The sequence below is a fragment of the Macrotis lagotis genome, chromosome 6 (assembly GCF_037893015.1).
Source record: "Macrotis lagotis isolate mMagLag1 chromosome 6, bilby.v1.9.chrom.fasta, whole genome shotgun sequence".
NCBI classification, from domain to species: Eukaryota; Metazoa; Chordata; class Mammalia; order Peramelemorphia; family Peramelidae; genus Macrotis; species Macrotis lagotis.
Window position 1 is genome coordinate 89,383,711 of NC_133663.1, and position 18,356 is coordinate 89,402,066.

Genomic DNA, 18,356 nt, shown 5'->3' on the forward strand with positions numbered 1-18,356 from the left:
TTTGAAAATAAGTTTGTCATAAAAATCTTTGCAAATCTTTTCCATCTGTTTTGTTGTCTTTCCTATTTCGTCCTTAAATATCCTCAGGATGAGTTGAGTCCCTCACCAAACTTTTTTTTTGTAAACTGGGTTTTCCCTCAGGCTTTATGTTATGAAATGAAACTTCCACAGTCCCCCTCTAGATATTTTTAAAAATAATTTAGCATTCTAAACCCTTCTGTGTGTATCCAAACAAGAAATGTTGGCATGCTGTAATTTCATTTTTTAATTTTTTTATTTATTTAAGGCAATGGGATTAAGTGACTTGCCCAAGGTCACACAGCTATGCAGTTATTAAGTGTCTGAGACCAGATTTGAACTCACGTCTTCCTAACTCCAGGACCGGTGTTCTATCCACTGTGCCACCTAGCTGCCCCTCTCTATAATTTCATGATGGGAAGAGCAAAACTTGGAAATAAATATGAAATTTGAATACAGTTTCATGTTCTTATGATTGTTAATGAACTCAAACAAGATTCTCTGGGAAATTGTGATATAGAAAGATTGCTGGATTTGGACTAAGTGAGCTCAAGTTCCAATTTTGCCTCTTTTATTTAAATGACATTGATCATCACTTAACCTCTTTGAGGCTTGGTTTTCTCATCTGTAGAGCGACAGAATTAGGTCAGATGACCTCAAAGGTCCCTTTTGTATTAATGCTTATTAATGTGGGTTGTTTTCTTTCTGTCAATTAAATGGTAAAGACTGAAAGAAGATGAATGAATATTTTTATCACTGAAATATGATGGAAAACATAGCTTAATTTTAAAAGAAAGCTTTTTTCTCAATTATGGACTATCTTAAATTTTTCTGTGCATTTAGTAATATCTGAATTTTTAAAGCAAGAATTCCTAGAAATATCTTTCTAAATTTTAGTTTGAAACTTTCATATCCTTTCATCTCTGCTTTGACTCTATTCTCCTTTCTCTCTACTGCCTTGTAAAGGGAGAGCAACTAGGTGGAGAGATGCATAGAGAAGGGACAAAGGATGGCACAGTGCATAAAGCACTGGCTTTGGAGTCAGGAGAATAGTTGTTCAAATCCAGTTTCAGACACTTGACACTAACTAGCTTGTGTGACCTTGGGCAAGTCCCTTAACCCCAGTTGCCTCCTTTCCAGGACATCTTCAGAAAGTCTGATTTCATATCTGGCCATGGACCCAGAAAGCTTTGGTGGAGAAAGTGAAGTTGGTGACTTAGCACAGCACCCTCTTGCTCAAATCCAATTCATGTGCTTGTCATGGTATCACCTCCCTGGTGTTGTGGTCTTCTTCAAAAATAAAGGACAAACATTCTTATAAAGGCAATCAGGAAAAATGTAAAGAATACTAGTTTTGGTATGAGATTGAAGTTTCATTCCCAACTTTAGCTCTTACTATGTGTTCTTGGAATAATTAACTTAAGCTCTCTGAGTTGGACATTTTTAGTGAGTTTTTTGGGTTGTTGTTTTTTTTTTTGACAGAGAGTGGATGGTTATTTTTTTGGCAGAGATGTTTTGGAGAAGTTTTGTATTCTTACAATAGAAGTTAATCCAAATGACCTGCAGTTGAAATTCTTACAATGGAAATTCTGGGATCCTACTGTAAAATAAATTTGGAAAGGACTTCTCTGATTAGGGTTTCACCCTTTCATTGTTACAAACACAGAATTGAAGTTCAAAAAGGCAAATGTCTTGACCCTAGACACTCAGGTAATCATTGGAAGAGCCAAAATCAGAACCCCTTCTCCAATTCTAAATCCTGTGCTGACAGTCATTTGAAACTAAGACAGGATTTATCCAATGGAAATGTTGCAAATGGTGGTTAGGTTCTTGAGTCAGCCTACAAAAACCTATTTAATCCTATTTTAATTTCTTTGAGAGGAAGAACTATACCTTCCTTATACTTGTTGGTCTAATCAGCCACGGTCAGACACATTGCACAGTGACCCTAATATAGAGGTGTCCTTTTGGTCCTCTTTCAAAGACAACCTCCTTCAGTCCTACACAGTCTTACACATAGTGGACACTTAATAAATGTTTGCATAAATGAAAGCTAGTTTCTGGCTTATTTATTTTTAATCTACCTATGAATTTTAGAAAGTGTAAAACAAAATAAAAAGTATAAAGCTATATTTTTATATAAAAAGGTATTTTTCATTTTCCTTGTCAATAAATAAATTAAAATTCAGATGTTTATGGGCTTCATTATAAATGGTAATTGCATAATGTAGGTTTTTGGTTTTTATTTTTATTTTTTACTAAATATATTCCTTTTCACATAATAGGCTCACATGTATTTTGGATTGATTGTTGCTAGAACCTACACACGATTTATAAGAGCTCTTTTTGAGTAAATGAGTCCTTTAAAAACTAATATGGAAAATTTAGGTCCACACAGATAGTTTGATGACAGCTCTGGATCAATTCTGTTTAGTAAACATTACTAGTACTTCCTTAGTACTAGGACTTCCCAACACCCTGCAGATGACACTCACCCACATTTGTGGTTTATTATGATTTACAAAGCAGTTTCAGTTACTTTTTGTATCAATAACTGAGTTCATTCACTTAGAAATAAATGCAGAGACTCCCTGATCTGTGGAGCTTTTGTCCCCTGGAAGAACTAGAGAGAGATTAGGTTACAGTTTATCAATCCTTTTTTCCCTACTTTTCTGAGATGATAAACATCTGGGGTACAACCTAGCCACAAAAGCGATTTCTATCCTTGGCATGGAGGGGTGGGAGATGGAGAAGAAATGTTGCATATTTCATAAGCAGTGTCTGTTCTGATTAGGTCACTTCCTTAGAGATGAATGGAAAATATGGAGATAATTCTCAGTGGGCCAGTTAATATTCACTGAACCTTAGTCTGAGTCTCAAAAAGATCTGTGAATCCTAAATGTTTCAGAGGATATGTCCTGCCAGTGGTGACTTCTCTTATATAAAAACTTTAGGTTGCACACATGTTTAGAGACAATCAAAGCTTGTATTACATGAAGGAACACATCTACTTTTGCTATTCTTATGAATTCCTACTGTGCTCCTCATTCTGTTCAAGTCTCTCAGTCCCAGTTTAACTTTCCTTCCTCCTTGAAAATTACCTCTTTTCTATCTGACCATATTAAGGTCTTCCAGTTCAAGGTGTCTGATCTTTCCCATACACATATGTGTCACCACATCCTTCTCACCAAATGTGAATCTTTCCCTTATTTGTCTCAAAAGAAGAATGTTTTTTCCCTCTTGCAATTACTTTGTATTTATTTATGTGTGTAAATATTATATTCCATTTATCTCCAATAGAATATAAGCCTTGAGAGATCAAGAACTTTTTCCCTTTTGTCTTTGTATCATCTACGAATTACCTCCCGACAGTAAGGGATTCATACATGTTCATTGAATCTGACCTGTGTTCCATCTCCTTCTCTTTCCCCATGCCCATGATCCTTTCTGATCTACTTCTTCAAGAGTATTATATCATCAGCATTTCCTTTCCAATGCCTTGTGAGGTGACTAGTAGTAAAAATAGTTAGTATTTACATAGCACTTGCTTTCTATCTTATCATATCTTTACAACCACCCTGGGAATGAGATGCTCTTATTATAGAGAAGGAAACTGAGACAGGCAGAGATTAAGAGACTTGTCCAGGACTGCATAGGACCATGATATCAAGGGAGATGACACCATGACACACAAGTGTATTGGACTTGGGGGGGGGGGGGGGGGAGCTGTGCAAAGTTACCAGCCTCACTTTCTGTTGTAGAGCCATCTGGGTCCAGTGGCCAGATAATGTAGTTGGTCCTGAATACCTGTGTTGGTACCATTCTTGTGGTTTTTAAAAAAAAAATTCATATGTAGTTATCCCAACTAACCAGTTGAGATAAACTTGTCCAAAATAATAGTCTTTCCTACTAGATGGAAGGTCTCCCTACATTGTTGTTCTAGATTTCTTGACTATTGAGTCAGACAAATTTATTCTATAGCATTGGTGTCAAATTCATATAGAAAAGGATTGCTGTAGGCAGCATATTGACTTTTAAAAAACCACAAATTAATAAGATCTCTGTTGTGTTTTTATTTCTATGTTAAACATTTCCCACTTAGATTTTAATCTGGTCTAGCTTTACTACTGTGTCAATTCCTCTTATTCATCCAACCACCCTATTTATTTGATCTATGTCAAGAAAAAGTGACCAGATTCAATTATTCTACAAGTGACATCTTTTAACATATGTTTGGTTTTAGGTGATGGCTGTCCTGAAAGATATAATCACATGAGACCATGTAAAAGTGCAACAGATGGAGTAGCATTTGACCATTTAAAGTATCTGACTTTTTAAAAGTTATGATCTGATCTGTGGTATGAAGGTAAGGTCAATAGAATATTTTTTTTCTCCTGAATGGTTTGATGGCTTTCTTCTCTGACTCAAACCAAAGTAGTTGCTCTCTACCAACACAAAAAAGGATTGTGGACAACGCTGCCTTGGAATGCCATCTCTGATTCATTGACACATGAAGAAAACCTCATGAATAGCAATCACAGAGACTCAGAGAGCATCACTGGTAAGTTGCTGTTTTTAAATTCTAGCCAAACTCTAATGGGTAAATTCTTTTTCGACAACTTCAAATATTGATGAGTTTTCACAGTACTTTTTAATTATATACATCAGAAGAAAATGACCAAGAAATGACATCAGTTTTGAACAAATACAGAATTTGTTCATTATCATTTCTAAAGCACCTGCTAACCTCTCCTAAGCATAATAGTGACCTACGTGCAAGTATGGGTTAGATTCCATTAAAACATATATTGCAGTGAAATGTATGTGACGAATTTATTTCAAGCAGTTTTTGGCATGGAGATTATTTGTCATGGAATTTGACTAAAAAGGGTTTGTTTGCATTTTAGATTCCTACCTTGCCTATTTTAAAGATATATTTATATCCTTTAAGGATGGGGGCAGCTAGGTGGCTTAGTAGATAGGGCGCCAGCCCTGGATTCAGGAGGACCTGAGTTCAAACGCAGCCTCAGACATTTAATACTTACTTAAAAACACTTAAGGATAAACTGGAGTATTTTGGAGGGTTTTTTTGGCTTATTTTGAGTTGTTTTTTTTAAAGATTTTATTTATTTTGAATTTTACAATTTTTCCCCCAGTCTTGCTTCCCTCCCTTCCCTCCCCTTGGAGTGTTTTTAATAGTTAAATTATAGCAGGAATTAAACACAAGTTTGTTTATTACATTTTCAGGTTAATTTAAGCCCAGGCATGAACATCTTAATTCTTATTGGTTTAATAGTTTTCTTTGAGTTTGGTATTATCTTTTGCCATGGGGTTAGAATGTTTTATTTTGTTCTTCAAAGGAATACCAGATATAAAAATGAAGGTTTCATTGGCTTTCAAATCCATATCCCAGAGCCAAAGAAACCTAGAGGAAACTTTTTAGTTTCCATCTGAATTCCATTTATCTTGTTATGGGATGGGGTTGTGGGATTTCTACTTGGGATCTCATTGGTATAGGGAACTTCCTTTGAGGAAACACAGATCTGTTTACATCTCTGCACCATATAGTCTTAAAGAGTAGTAGATTGGGATATGCCTGGCCATTGTGTGGGGCTTGAACCCAGGTCTTCTTGACTCCCTAAGGCTATCTCCCATCCATTGTGCTACATTGCTGTTAGGTTCCTGTTAGACTAGCTGCTCAGGAAGTGTTAGGTTCCTTATCCTTATCCTTACCCAGGCGAACGTTGAAGGGGCGGGAGACAAGGATGGCAAGTTCTCCAAGTTCTCCTTGTTCTCCTAGATCTCCATTTATTAAACCAAATACAAGTGCCTAAATATCCTTCCCAGTCCCTGGTCCACTCCCACTCCCATGACACTTAGTAAAACAATTCTCTGTTGCTAGAGGATACCAGGTGATAAAGATTTACAGTACTCCCACACACAACAGCCCCTTACACATTGCCACTTCTCATTTTCAGGAAATGATTACTCTATTTTTCTCTGGAGCAAGGTATGAAAATACATCAAATTTAACATGATATCTTTTTTCATAAGATGTTTGCTCCAATGAGGATCTCCCTGAAGTTGAGTTGGTGAGCCTACTAGAAGAACAGCTTCCCCAGTATAAACTACGAGTGGATTCCCTCTTCTTATATGAGAATCAAGACTGGACTCAGTCTCCTCATCAGAGCCAACATGACTCTGATGCCATCTCTCCAGTCCTTGCTGAAGAGACTTTCCGTTATATGAGTGAGTATCACATATTTAGAAATATCTTGTGTCAGTTGAAATAAGAATATACACATTATATATATATATATGTATGGTAGATCTGATGATTTTTTTGAATTTTTACAATTTTTCCCTATTCTTGCTTCCCTCCCCCCCACCCCCCACAGAAGGTAGTCTAACAGGTAAGGTTTCCATTGGAAACATTAAAGTTTAGTTCCAGAAAGCCCAAATCATATGAGAAAGAAAAATGTAAAATTCAAAATGTTGCAAAATAATAGTTTTTAACAATCATTGCATGTAGTTGGGAAAATAAATGAATAAAATATTTGAATATATAGGGCAAGAAGGACTGATTTTCCCCTCCCTCTTCATTTCCATCTCATGTTCCTGATTTCCCTTTAGACTGAGTGGAATGGTAATGAAAGGAACTTATTGTTTCTTACTTGCGATGAATGAAGCAAGTTGACCTGCCAGTTCCCATATTTTTAATGCTCCTCTACATAGATATTCTCAGTTTCTCAGTTTTATTATCTCCACAGAAAGGCTTGAAGAATTTTGGTATTTAGAAGCATTGTTATTTACAGCAGACACAAGAAAAATTATTCAGACTAATCCAAACCATCCTAGGTAAAGATACATAGAAGTATCTAGAAGATACCCTAAAACATGCTTGTTCTGATAGTTGGATAGTAGTTGACCTAGTCCAAGACCCTCTCTCAGACAACTACTTTGGGCAGCTTCTCTAGGAGGAAGCTAATCAAACTCCCGATAAAAGGCAATTGAGCAAATTGGCCTCATCTCAACAGAAAAGGTGGGAAGTTTATTATAAATAGGTAACTTTCTTGGGAGCCCCCAGCAACTGGTATAGCCAATAGGCAATTCAGTTCAACAATAAGACCCTATATTAAGATCAGCAGATACTACTAGAGTGGGATTGGGATATAAGAGACACAAAGTACAAAGTCTCCCTGCCTTCTGTGGGCTTCTATTCTACAATGTTGATAGAGCCTGTACACTGGGAGGCACTGAGTGTGGTGCAGTAGAAAGACCTCTGGTTTTGTATGTTGAGGGCCTGGATTCAAATTCCACCTCTGAGTCTCATAATTACAGGAGTGCTTTTGATACATTGTTGCTTTCTATTCCTCACTGCAGCCTTGCTAGTAGTGTTGTTATTCCTATTTTGCAAGTGCAGAAACTGAAGCAGGTAGACTGGCCCAGGGTCACACTGCTACTGAACATCAGTCAGACCCTCTGAGCCCTCCTTTACCACCAAGCTGTGTGTCCTGGAGTTGATCCCTTCACCTCCCTGGTCATCAGATTTCACTAGATGGCCTCTGCAGTCTCTCTCAGCTCTAAGGTCTATGTCCTATGGTAAGCAAATGCAAGGAAATTGATGAGTAGCCAAGTCCAACTGTGGCAAGGGGAAAAACTGGACCTGGACCATCATTCTGACCTATAGGATAGCCAAATCAGCCACTGGCTTCCTCAGACTGAGTGCCCAGAGCTAACCCTGACCCGAGGGCCCTGCCCAAGCAGCAGCAACAAGGACACAAATCTAAGCTGCTCAAAGGAGTGGAACCCCCTCCATCTCCACAGAGACCCTCAGGAGGCAGTGTAAAGGAGCAGGCTCCTGTTTTTCTCCTTTCTGGAACAGGCAGTCTACAGTGCCATTGATATGTCCCCAGAGAACTCCTGAGGCCAGGGGGTGGAGAGGTGGGATAAGCAAGCAGCATGACTTCACAGAAGGAGAAAGACAGTGTGCTAGTGGAAGAAGCTGCCCCCTCCATTGAACCACTCAGGAGCCCTCCCAGGGCTATATCAGTGACCCTGCTGCCTTTGAAGACTTGAAGTACGCCTTTGGAAGAGCTACTTGTGTCAAAAGCACACTACCTCAGGGCCAAGTCTGTGGAAAAAAGAGAAGCTGGGAATGTATTTGGGATCCCAGGAAAAGTTCTCGGGAGGAACCCCCTTTCTCTTGTTCCTGCTAACCCCCAAGTCCAGAGGAGGAAGAACCAAGGGAGACAGACTTATGGAGATCCAAGGAAATGAGTTCCTATGAAGCTTTTGTGCTTTGTACATGTGCCTGAATCACTAAGGTGGAATTAGGGAAGGGAGGGAAACTGTAAGATGTAACCTACTTGGTTAGGGCAGAGAAGATAGAGACTTGGATATAAATAACATTTAGAGATTTGAGACTCAGGGAAGAAATCTGACCCCAACTTCCATGGAAGGCAATTACCCTTCAATGTTGAAGACCAAGCTAGCCATTAGGGCCATTATGAACTGGACCAGTTGTTTTTATTTCTCATACCTATGATTTTTACATGTATATTCATTTAATTTTTATTCATTTTGGTTTGCCACTCTCCATCCTGAGGTGGGAGGAGAGAGGCAAATATAAGGTAACTTGAGGAGGGAGAGAACACCTACAAGTGGAGGAGGAACCTGGGGGAGCTCAGGAAGGGCTCTATATAGAAAGGAGTACATGATCTGAGCTTTGAAGAAAAAAGGAGAGGATGAGGGATCCTATTTCAACCTTGGGATGTTTATATGGGGACACAGAGGGAGATAGAATGCTCTAAGAGAACAGCTGGTAATCACATTTAGCTGGAACATGGAGAGTTTAGATGGGGGAAAATATGAAATAAGTCTGGTAAAGAAGGTGCTTTGAAACTGGATTTTAAATGCAAAGTCATAGTATTTGTATTTTAGTCTGGAGGTAAAAGGGAGCCATTCATAGTTCTGAGCAGGAAAGTGCTCTGGGGCTAAAGTGGTAGGATGTTAGGGACCACAGGAGAGTAATCTCACAGCAGATGGCCTCCATTTTCCATGTGGAAAGAGAAGAAGGAGTGATTGTTATTCCCTAATGAGTCCAGGTGAGATCAGATAACATGAATTTGCAGTGAATGTAGTTATCAGCATTGCAAGACTTTCAACAGCATGTAAATAGGAGTGGAAAAGGCAGGGGTTATGCAGGGTTGTGGTTTGGTGAGGCATGAGACCATAGTGGAAACAAAGGACTAAGGGATCAGGGTGGAAGACAAAATCTAGCTGAACTTGTCAGTTATAGGTTCAAGACTGTGAAGGGAAGAAAGTGAGGCCAGAGAGGGCTAGATATCTTTTGAGCGAGGGTTCCAAGCCTCATGAGGTTAACAAGAAATATTAAAACAAACTCAAAAGATTGAAGGTGGAAAAAAAAGAAAAACTAATAGACCTGTTATCAAAAACAACTGACTTGGAAAATAGGTCAAGAGATAATTTGAGAAACAGTGCATTCCCTGAAAACAGTAATTATTTAAAAAACCTGGAAACTGTATTTCAACAAAATATAAATAAAAACTGCCAAGATATGTTACAGAGAGTAAAGTGAAGATGGAAAGAATGTAACAATCACCTACCGAAAGAAAAGCTGAAAGGAAAAGTTTGAGCAATAACATAGCCAAAATCCAGTATTCCCACAGCAAAGGAAAATACTGAAAGTATTCAGAAAAAAATATTCAAACCATAGAGTCAGGATCACACAGGATGGACAGCTTATATATCACAAGAGAAAATTTTGGAAAACAAAATTGCAAAAAAAGAAAGAGACTTAAAAACCATAATTTACCCTGTAAAGTTGAATATAACCCAGCAGGGACATTAACAGAATAACTTTCAAGCATTCCCAATGAAAAGACCAGAGAATATATAATACAAAAGCGAAATTTCAGAAATACTTTAATACTTAAATAAGTAAACTTATTTGATCATTTGGAAGGATCCTTATGACAATGAAGTACTAATGCTCTAATGGGGGAAAAGAAACAAGAATCCTTTCATTATGAACTTTAATGTGTACAGAAGGTATAGTGAGGGAGTTAAAAATGAAAAACAGAGTTCCTGGGGGTGGATGCAATTTATTATAAATGGGATGAATAAGAAGAATATACAAAATGAAGGAGGAGGTGGAAAGAATGGGCATGAGATGACATGGACAAATGTGGGTTGAACATGCAGATGTCTGCTTATACACATGAGTTTGGTGTAGGAATACATCAGACTCAACAGGGCAAAACATAGGAATGGGAGGAATAGTTCAGAGGAGGGACAATATGAAGTGAAGAATAAAAAAGAAAAGAGAAACAACCAGAATCTAATGGAATCTCTTCGATTACTTCTTAGACAATTGGAGGTATATGAATTAAGAAGATTAAGAAATTATGGTTTATGAATGTAATAGAATATTATTGCACATAAGAAATGACAAAAGAGGTGATTTCAAGAAATCCTAAGTAGGATGAACTTTCACAGAATGAAGTAAGCAGAACCAGGAGAATAGTTTATATGAAGATATCAATTTTGAAAAGAAAAATCACTTTGAAAGACTGACCAATGCAACCATGTGTCCATTGGACCTATGATAAAATCTGCTTCCCATACCCATTTGATAGACACTAGAGAAAGACTCAAATCTGGGCATCACAACTAGGAAGATTTGATTTTGTTGTGACTATGCTTACTTGTTACAGTAGATTGGGAGGTTAATTGGGAGGAGGAAGTTAGCAATTGTGATACCAGTAAAAAAGGGACCATAGCAAAAAAAAAAAATTAATGCAGAGAAGAAAGCATGGAAGCAAGACAATATCATGAATAGTGCGGAGAATTTTTTATGTGCTTAAAAAAATCCTATGTGAAATGGAGATTGATGATTTCATTGAGTGCTCTGTTTTCTGCTTTATATATATGGAAATGCTCTTTTGATGTTTTAGGTTTCAAATAGGATCTGTTTTTTTCCCTCCACTATATGTGAAAATGCTATTGTTGAGGAATTTTTTTAGTTTGGGTCTTTTAAGTTTAAAATAAAAACATCTTATTTTATTTTTCTAATTACATGCTATGGTAGTTTTTCAATATTCATCCTTTTGCAAATTTGAGTTATACATTTTTCTATCAAACCCCCCCACCCCACAGTGAACAGTCTGGGAGATGTTATGCATGTACATTTGTGTTTAACATATTTACATATTAGTCACTTTACATATTAGTCATTTTTTGAAAGAAAAATTAGAACTAAGGGGAAAGAAAAGGAAAGGAAAAACATGAGAAGTTTTTAAAAAGTGAACATAGTGTACATTCAGATTCAGTGGTTTCTTCTCTGAATGTGTATGGCATTGTCCATAGCAAGTCTCTCAGGGTCATCCTTGATCTCTGAACTGCTGAGAGGAGCTGCATCCATCATAGTGTTGAACTTTTTTTTAAGAACTTACTGAAATAATTGAGTCATACCTGAATTTTCATTTTCTCTGTTTCTTTAAACAGCAGTGTTTTTCCAGTTTGATTCCTTTCTAATTTGAAAGATAAATGTTTGTGTGAAATCTTTTTGAACACGTCTTTAAAGGAAAGATTCTTCTTTTATGAAGAAAATCCTCTTTGTTCAATTCTTCTGTTTCTGTGAGATTTTTAGTTGAAAGATTAGAGTGAGATATACAACTTTTAAATTCTTCCATATGCATTTTAGGATATATAATATAAACAGTTGTTTTATTGTTGCTTTGATATGAAGCAGTCTAGGTGGAATATCTCAAGGTCATGACAGTAAATGGAATGATTCTTTAAAGAATTTATTTTTCGGGGCAGCTAGGTGGCGTAGTGGATAAAGCACTGGCCCTGGAGTCAGGATACCTGGGTTCAAATCCGGTCTCAGACACTTAATAATTACCTAGCTGTGTGGACTTGGGCAAGCCACTTAACCCCGTTTGCCTTGCAAAAACCTAAAAAAAAAAAAGAATTTATTTTTCATACTGATAACTGACATCTAATAGTGCTTTAAGCTTGCCAAGTGCTTTGCACACAATTCTTTCCTTGGAGTCTCACAATACTTCTGTAAGATAGGTATTTTCAGGTGTTACTGTTATTCCCATTTTACATGTGAGGAAATGGAGTCTTTTCAGAGAGGAGAGAAATCTCAAAGAATTAGAATCCAGGTCTTCTGGACTCCTAGATAAGCTCTCTATCCAATTTATTACAGTGCCTCTAAAATCTGAGGTAGGTACATACATATATTTTATACACACACACATTTATATGTTCTCTTCACTACTTTGGCAGCAGGGAGGCAAGTCCTGAAAGCATATTTTCCAAGATCCCCTTCCTAATTACAACTTATTTTGACTCCTTCCATACAAAATGGTACAGTGTATTCATTTGATAATAGAGATTAGAATAGGCAAAACTGCCTTTCATGCTGTCATTCTTTTGGGGAATAAAGAATTGGTTGTCGTATTCCTTAAGAGGCAAAGAGGAAAAAGGACAGATTTTGCTTACTCAATTAAAAGACTTTTTCCATTAGGCCTATAATGTGGAAGACTTATAACTTTGTAAGGTTTATTGCCTCTAGTTTTATTTTTTGGGGTTTTTTTTAGGTTTTTGCAAGGCAAACGGGGTTAAGTGGCTTGCCCAAGGCCACACAGCTAGGTAATTATTAAGTGTCTGAGACCGGATTTGAACCCAGGTACTCCTGACTCCAGGGCCAGTGCTTTATCCACTACGCCACCTAGCCGCCCCAGCCTCTAGTTTTTATAACTAATTTTCCATGCTCAGTTCCCAAGCTCGGTAAGGAGGGGCAGTATTGACTTCTATATTGCTTACTAAGCATTGGGTCAGTTCATAAACTTGGTAGATCTGTGATTTTCCTCCATGGTATCATTAAACTCCTTTTTTTTTCAACTCTTTGAATGTATATCTATGAGAAGGCCATAACATTAAGTGCACACCAGAGAAGAGATACTGGGATTTAGAAAGATCGTGCCTACTTGCATCTCTGGCCTGGAACATTCTTAGAAATACCCAATGGATATGAATGTAGACCTTCCTGATGTCCCTTGATAGGAATAACACTAACTATAATGAGTAGCTCCTTGTAGCCTTTATTTTGCCTGGTGAGGGGCCATGTGTGCCATTTGTGTCTAACAGGGTTTTAGGGAGAGAGTTTTATGTTTTATGGAATAAGACAACTGGCAGAAGAATTTCCTTGTTGGAGGTGGGCAGCTCAGACAGGGTATCACCCAGCCTCTTGATCTTCACTTCATCACTCTTATAGAGGTAGAATGTATGAAGCTCTTCCAACATAGATACAAAGAAGTCATAAAAATCATTTATTCCTTCCAGAAGATATCAGTAACAGAAGCCTCTGAAATAGTGCACTAAAAAAATTATAATGTTTATACAGCAGCAAGGAACCTTCCGCACTGATCCTTGAAAGGATTACATCCTCCTATTCTAGGGATTTTCTAGAGTACCAAATAATTGGCAGCAAGGGCAAGTTTAATTCTGTACCACTTATTTTTTTAGAATTAAAAGATCTGTAGATCTATCTGGAAAATTGCATTTAGTAAAATTGATTGTATTTAAACCCAAAGTACTTAGAAGATGACTATTCTATAACTACAGTTAACAGAAAAAATTGAACAATAGAATTTGAAGCTGTTAAACACGGCATTTTAATAGATTTGTTCTTAAGTGCTTTTGGAAATATCCCTAAAATAGGTCTTTATATTAGCAACATGTATTAAAGGAAAAGAGAGAGAGAGAGTGAATTAGAGGGATTCATTGTTTTCCTGGTCTGCTGTGTGACCATCTGATATAGAAGATAGGTGACTGAGTTGTTGGATCTCTGTGTTTACTGCAAGTCTCTGAGCATAAGGGATCTCTAGGATAGGCTTTTTTTTTCTTTTGTACATAAAGTAGACTGATGGGCTCAGGGAATTCAGTTTATATCTCATTTACATTATATTTTCTACCAGAATAAATATGTTAGAATTTTGTAATTCCTATTTCTTCCCTTAAACTTTTAATAGCCCTTGAATTGACTTCAGTGACAACAGATGCCTGTAACTGAACTCAGAGACATGGACATTAACAGCATATTTTATGCTGAATGATCCATAAATCACATTCATTTGTGATTATACTCATTAAAAATAATTCTCACTGCCTGCCAAATTCCTTGTGCAGAGGGTCTTGGACCATTTAAAATTAAAATGGAAGAATGACCATGAGACTAGATAGATAAATAAGTAAAATAATCTGGGACTTTCCTTGTAGGCATTTTTGAGTGTGATAAATAACCTCTCTAACTTGAGTAACAATGTTAAATGTATACAGCCTTTTGAAAATGATAATCATTAGGTGGTGCATTGGCTAGAGTACGAGCCATGGAATTAGGATGTGACCTCAGACACTTGGTAATAATTACCTTGCTGTCTGACCTTAAGCAAAGTCACTTAACCCCATAGTCTTGCAAAAACCAAAAAAGAAAGAAAGAAAATGAAAATTTAAAGGAAATAAACTTCAAGTTTCTCCTGAATTAAACATTTTTTAATTAAGCTCAAGATCATTCCTTCTATCTTTTTAGTTTCTTCATTGTCCTGTTTTCATCATTATATATGACTTCTGACTCAGTTTAAGGTTTTTATATTCTTGATGTAATATTAATCATTTTATATTAGATTAGTCATTAAATCACTTGACCACTTCATCTTCAACTTTACTTAGCTATTTATGGGTCATAAAAATTAAATTTTTTTGTTATGTATAAACTTTAAAAGAATAAAGTTCATTACAATTATAGGGGAAAAAAACTTGTTACTGTTCCTAGGATATAGTGAATTTGTGCTAATGGGATTTGAAAATTAGTATATTTAATGCAGGTTTCAGACAATTTTACTTTAAATGTGGATATGACTTAAAACTTTCTTCATTGCACTGCTGTGGTATTGAGTTTGCATATCTTTTTTTAGGGTTGCATATAAAAATAATTTTATTAAAGGATATCTCTGATTCACCTTTTTTAGTTATCTGTCCTACATTAGTTTAACAACACTTTCACTGATTTGAAAAAAGGAGATTGTGGGAAGATGTCATGCTAAGATGCAGAGAATCCCAGGTTCCTCTCCCCAAAATCGAAATGCTTATCTTTTAGGTTTTGAGAAAATTGGTTGACCAACCTCTGGACCCAAAGATCAGAAGTGTATTGTTAGGGGCAGGAAGATGGTACAGTGAATAGAACACCAGCCTTAGAGTCAGGAGAACCTGAGTTCAAATCTGGTCTCAGACACCTAATAATTACCTAACTGTGTGATCTTGGGCAAGTCACTTAATCCCATTGCCTTGCAAAAAAATTAAAAAACAATTTTTTAAGTGTATTGTTAACCATTAATGTGGTTAAATGATTTAGACAATAAAAATCAGAGGGGACAAAAGCCTTCCTCATCAACATTGATTATTTAGAATTATTTTCCCTATTTTAGTTTTATTTTTCCAATTTCATGACTTTTTTAGTGAAGAATCTGTTTTAAAGTTTAAGTTTCTTCAGATACCCTCAAATCCAACTAGGTTTCTTTTTTTTTTATCTATGATAATACTGAGGGATGGAGAGTAGCAAGTCATTCAAATCAACAATTGATAATTAAGCCTCATTTTTTAGCTTGAGCATGTTCCTTCCCTACCAAGCCTTTTATTTGAATTGCCAACATAAAATTGATTTGAGTTTTGATTCACTTTATTTCTGATAAGATACTAAAGAGCAATCAAATGATTAAATAGCAAACAGAAAGAGGAGAAAGACACAAAGAATGGTAATCAGTCAACAAGCTTTTCTTGTTGTTTTTGCAAGGCAAGGGAGTTAAGTGACTTGCCTAAGGTCACACAGCTAGATAATTATTAAGTATCTGGGGTTGGATTTAAATTCAGGTCCTCCTGACTCCAGGGCCAGTGCTCTATTCACTGCACTACCTAGCTGCCCCCAACATGCATTTATTAAATACCAACTATATACCAGGAGTTGGAAATACCAAGAAATTAAACAGTGCCTGCCTTCACAGATCTTACATTCTATTGGAACAGACAATTTTCAAAAACGACTTTGTACCAAATTTATAGAAGGTTAAAAAATTATTTTGGAGGAAGAGTACTAGTAGCTGGGAAGATCAGGAAAAGCTTCATTGAGAAGGTATCACTTGAGCTGAATTTTGAGAGAAACAGTGGCTTATAAGAGACAGAGATGAGGTGGGAGTGCATTCCACTTGTATAAAGCCAGTGTACAGGTACAAAACCAGGATATTAAATTTCATTTATGAAGGACAACATGAAGATCTGTTTGATTAGCCAAAGAATATAAGCAGGGAAATAATATGTGATATGCCTAGAGAGATATACTTGGGTAAGATTGTGACAGACTGTCAAAGGAAAACAGAAGAGTCTATATTTGAACCTGAAGGCAATAATTGGGAACCAGTAGAATATATTTAATAGGGGAATAACATCATACCTATCTATACTTTCAGGAAATCAAAAATAAAATGTAATCAAATGTTTTCCTTTTAAGTGCCAAAGGATTAGGAAACCAAAAAGCCTAAAGTAACAATTGTCAATAATTTTGTAACTAAGAGAGTTAAAGTAGAAAACAGTCATAGTCAAGTCCCCACCATGCCAAAGCCTAAATATCCCAAATCATTTTATACCACCACTCAACTGGTTAGTACTTATCATTTATAAATTGACTGAGAGAAATATGTTGCTAAGACAGATTCCCACAATTTGCATTATCTACATTATTAGCATAAAGAACTGAGATTTGTATATAGTGTCAAAGACACAAATTGAGAAAATTCACTGGCATTTCATTCATTTTAGGCCATTTCATAGTTCTAGTCTCATCATAAAGTATATTTAAATGGAAGTCTTTTTTTTGCTTTTTTAAGGCTCAATCATTACAACTACTGAATAAAAGATAATGTGTTGGGATGCAATGTCATACATAGTTGTATAATGTGCAATATTGCCTACAGGCCTACCATGACTCAGTATTTTTTAATGTTCTCACCATGACTCAGGGTTTTGATTATACCAATAAATGATTATATGTCATAAAAGAGCTACAGATAGATGCCTAATTAATAAGTTTCCTTGTTTTCTGACATTTGTTCATAGTTAGTAGGCCATAACATAAAAAAACTGCCCTTGAATATAATTAAATCCAATTGATAATTGGGAAGTTTTCATTTAGTACAATCTTTTTTCTCTTAATAAATAATATTTCATTTTTTCAAATTGCATATAAAGATAGTTGTCAACATTTGTCTTTTTATAAGATTTTGATTTCCAAATTTTTCTCCCTCCCCCTCCTCAAGGTAGGTTATATATGTGCAATCATGTTAAACTTATATCCACATTAATCACCTTGAGAAAGAAGAAACAAAACAAAGAAATCCATATCGTCCATATGGAAAAGTGATCATGGATCAGTTGAAAGTTACTCAGTTGGCTCCTGGAGGGAAGACAACACCTCTGTTTGAAATTTCAAACTTTGCATTTCATGGAACTCCTTTGATGATTATTATGATAGACTTTTCATCATTACAGCCATATATACATACATATATATATATATATATATATATATAAAATTTTTAACGGACTGATCCTTTTAACTCTTCTAAATTCTCACATTTAAACTTTCTCAGTATATTATCAACATTGATTTTGATTTTTTCTTAGTTCTAGGCACAGACAGGGTGGAGCAGATGACCAGAGCTTACAATGACATTGACATGGTCACACACCTTCTGGCTGAGGTAGGATCACATCTTTCCCTTTAGTAAAGATTAGTGACTCAAGGTCAAATTTTACCAGTTTTCTTTAGCAACAAAAGGGAAATTAATTCTTTGACTTGTCTTATCTGGGATGGCTGTAATTTGGAAAACTAAAAGAATAGAAGGTCCCCTTCAACAATAACTGCCTGATTTGATATTAAAATTCAGGTACAAAGTAATTAGAAGCATTAGATGAAAAACTCTCTTGTGTTACCCCAATTTCACAGAAATAAAATACTGTAAATATGGAGGTCTTATCACTACTTATCCCTGAATACTTATTCTCTGACCCCTTTTCTAGCTTTTTTGCCAATCTAGACTTGGAGCCTCAAAACTCTTGGTCTTTTAGCATCTCTCTCTGGATCTTATTATCTAAAATGGGCAGCTAGGTAAAGCAGTGGATAAAGTTCTGGCCTTAGTATCAAGAGGACAGGAGACTCTTACTAGCTGTGTGACCTTGGACAAGTCACTTAAACC

General features: G+C 36.2%; 1 protein-coding gene across 4 annotated transcripts in view; it reads left to right on the forward strand.

Annotated features, from left to right (window-relative positions):
- TRAK2 (trafficking kinesin protein 2) overlaps positions 1-18,356 on the forward strand; it is a 68,556-nt gene that overhangs the window by 21,230 nt on the left and 28,970 nt on the right. For 3 of the 4 annotated variants that reach the window (XM_074191650.1, XM_074191649.1, XM_074191651.1), the window contains 3 exons: positions 4,262-4,579; positions 6,073-6,267; positions 17,785-17,861. In XM_074191650.1, the coding sequence (XP_074047751.1) occupies positions 4,543-4,579; positions 6,073-6,267; positions 17,785-17,861 (309 nt within the window). In that variant the 5' untranslated portion in view covers positions 4,262-4,542. The remainder of the gene's footprint in view (positions 1-4,261; positions 4,580-6,072; positions 6,268-17,784; positions 17,862-18,356) is intronic. The other variant, XM_074191652.1, reaches the window with a different exon arrangement.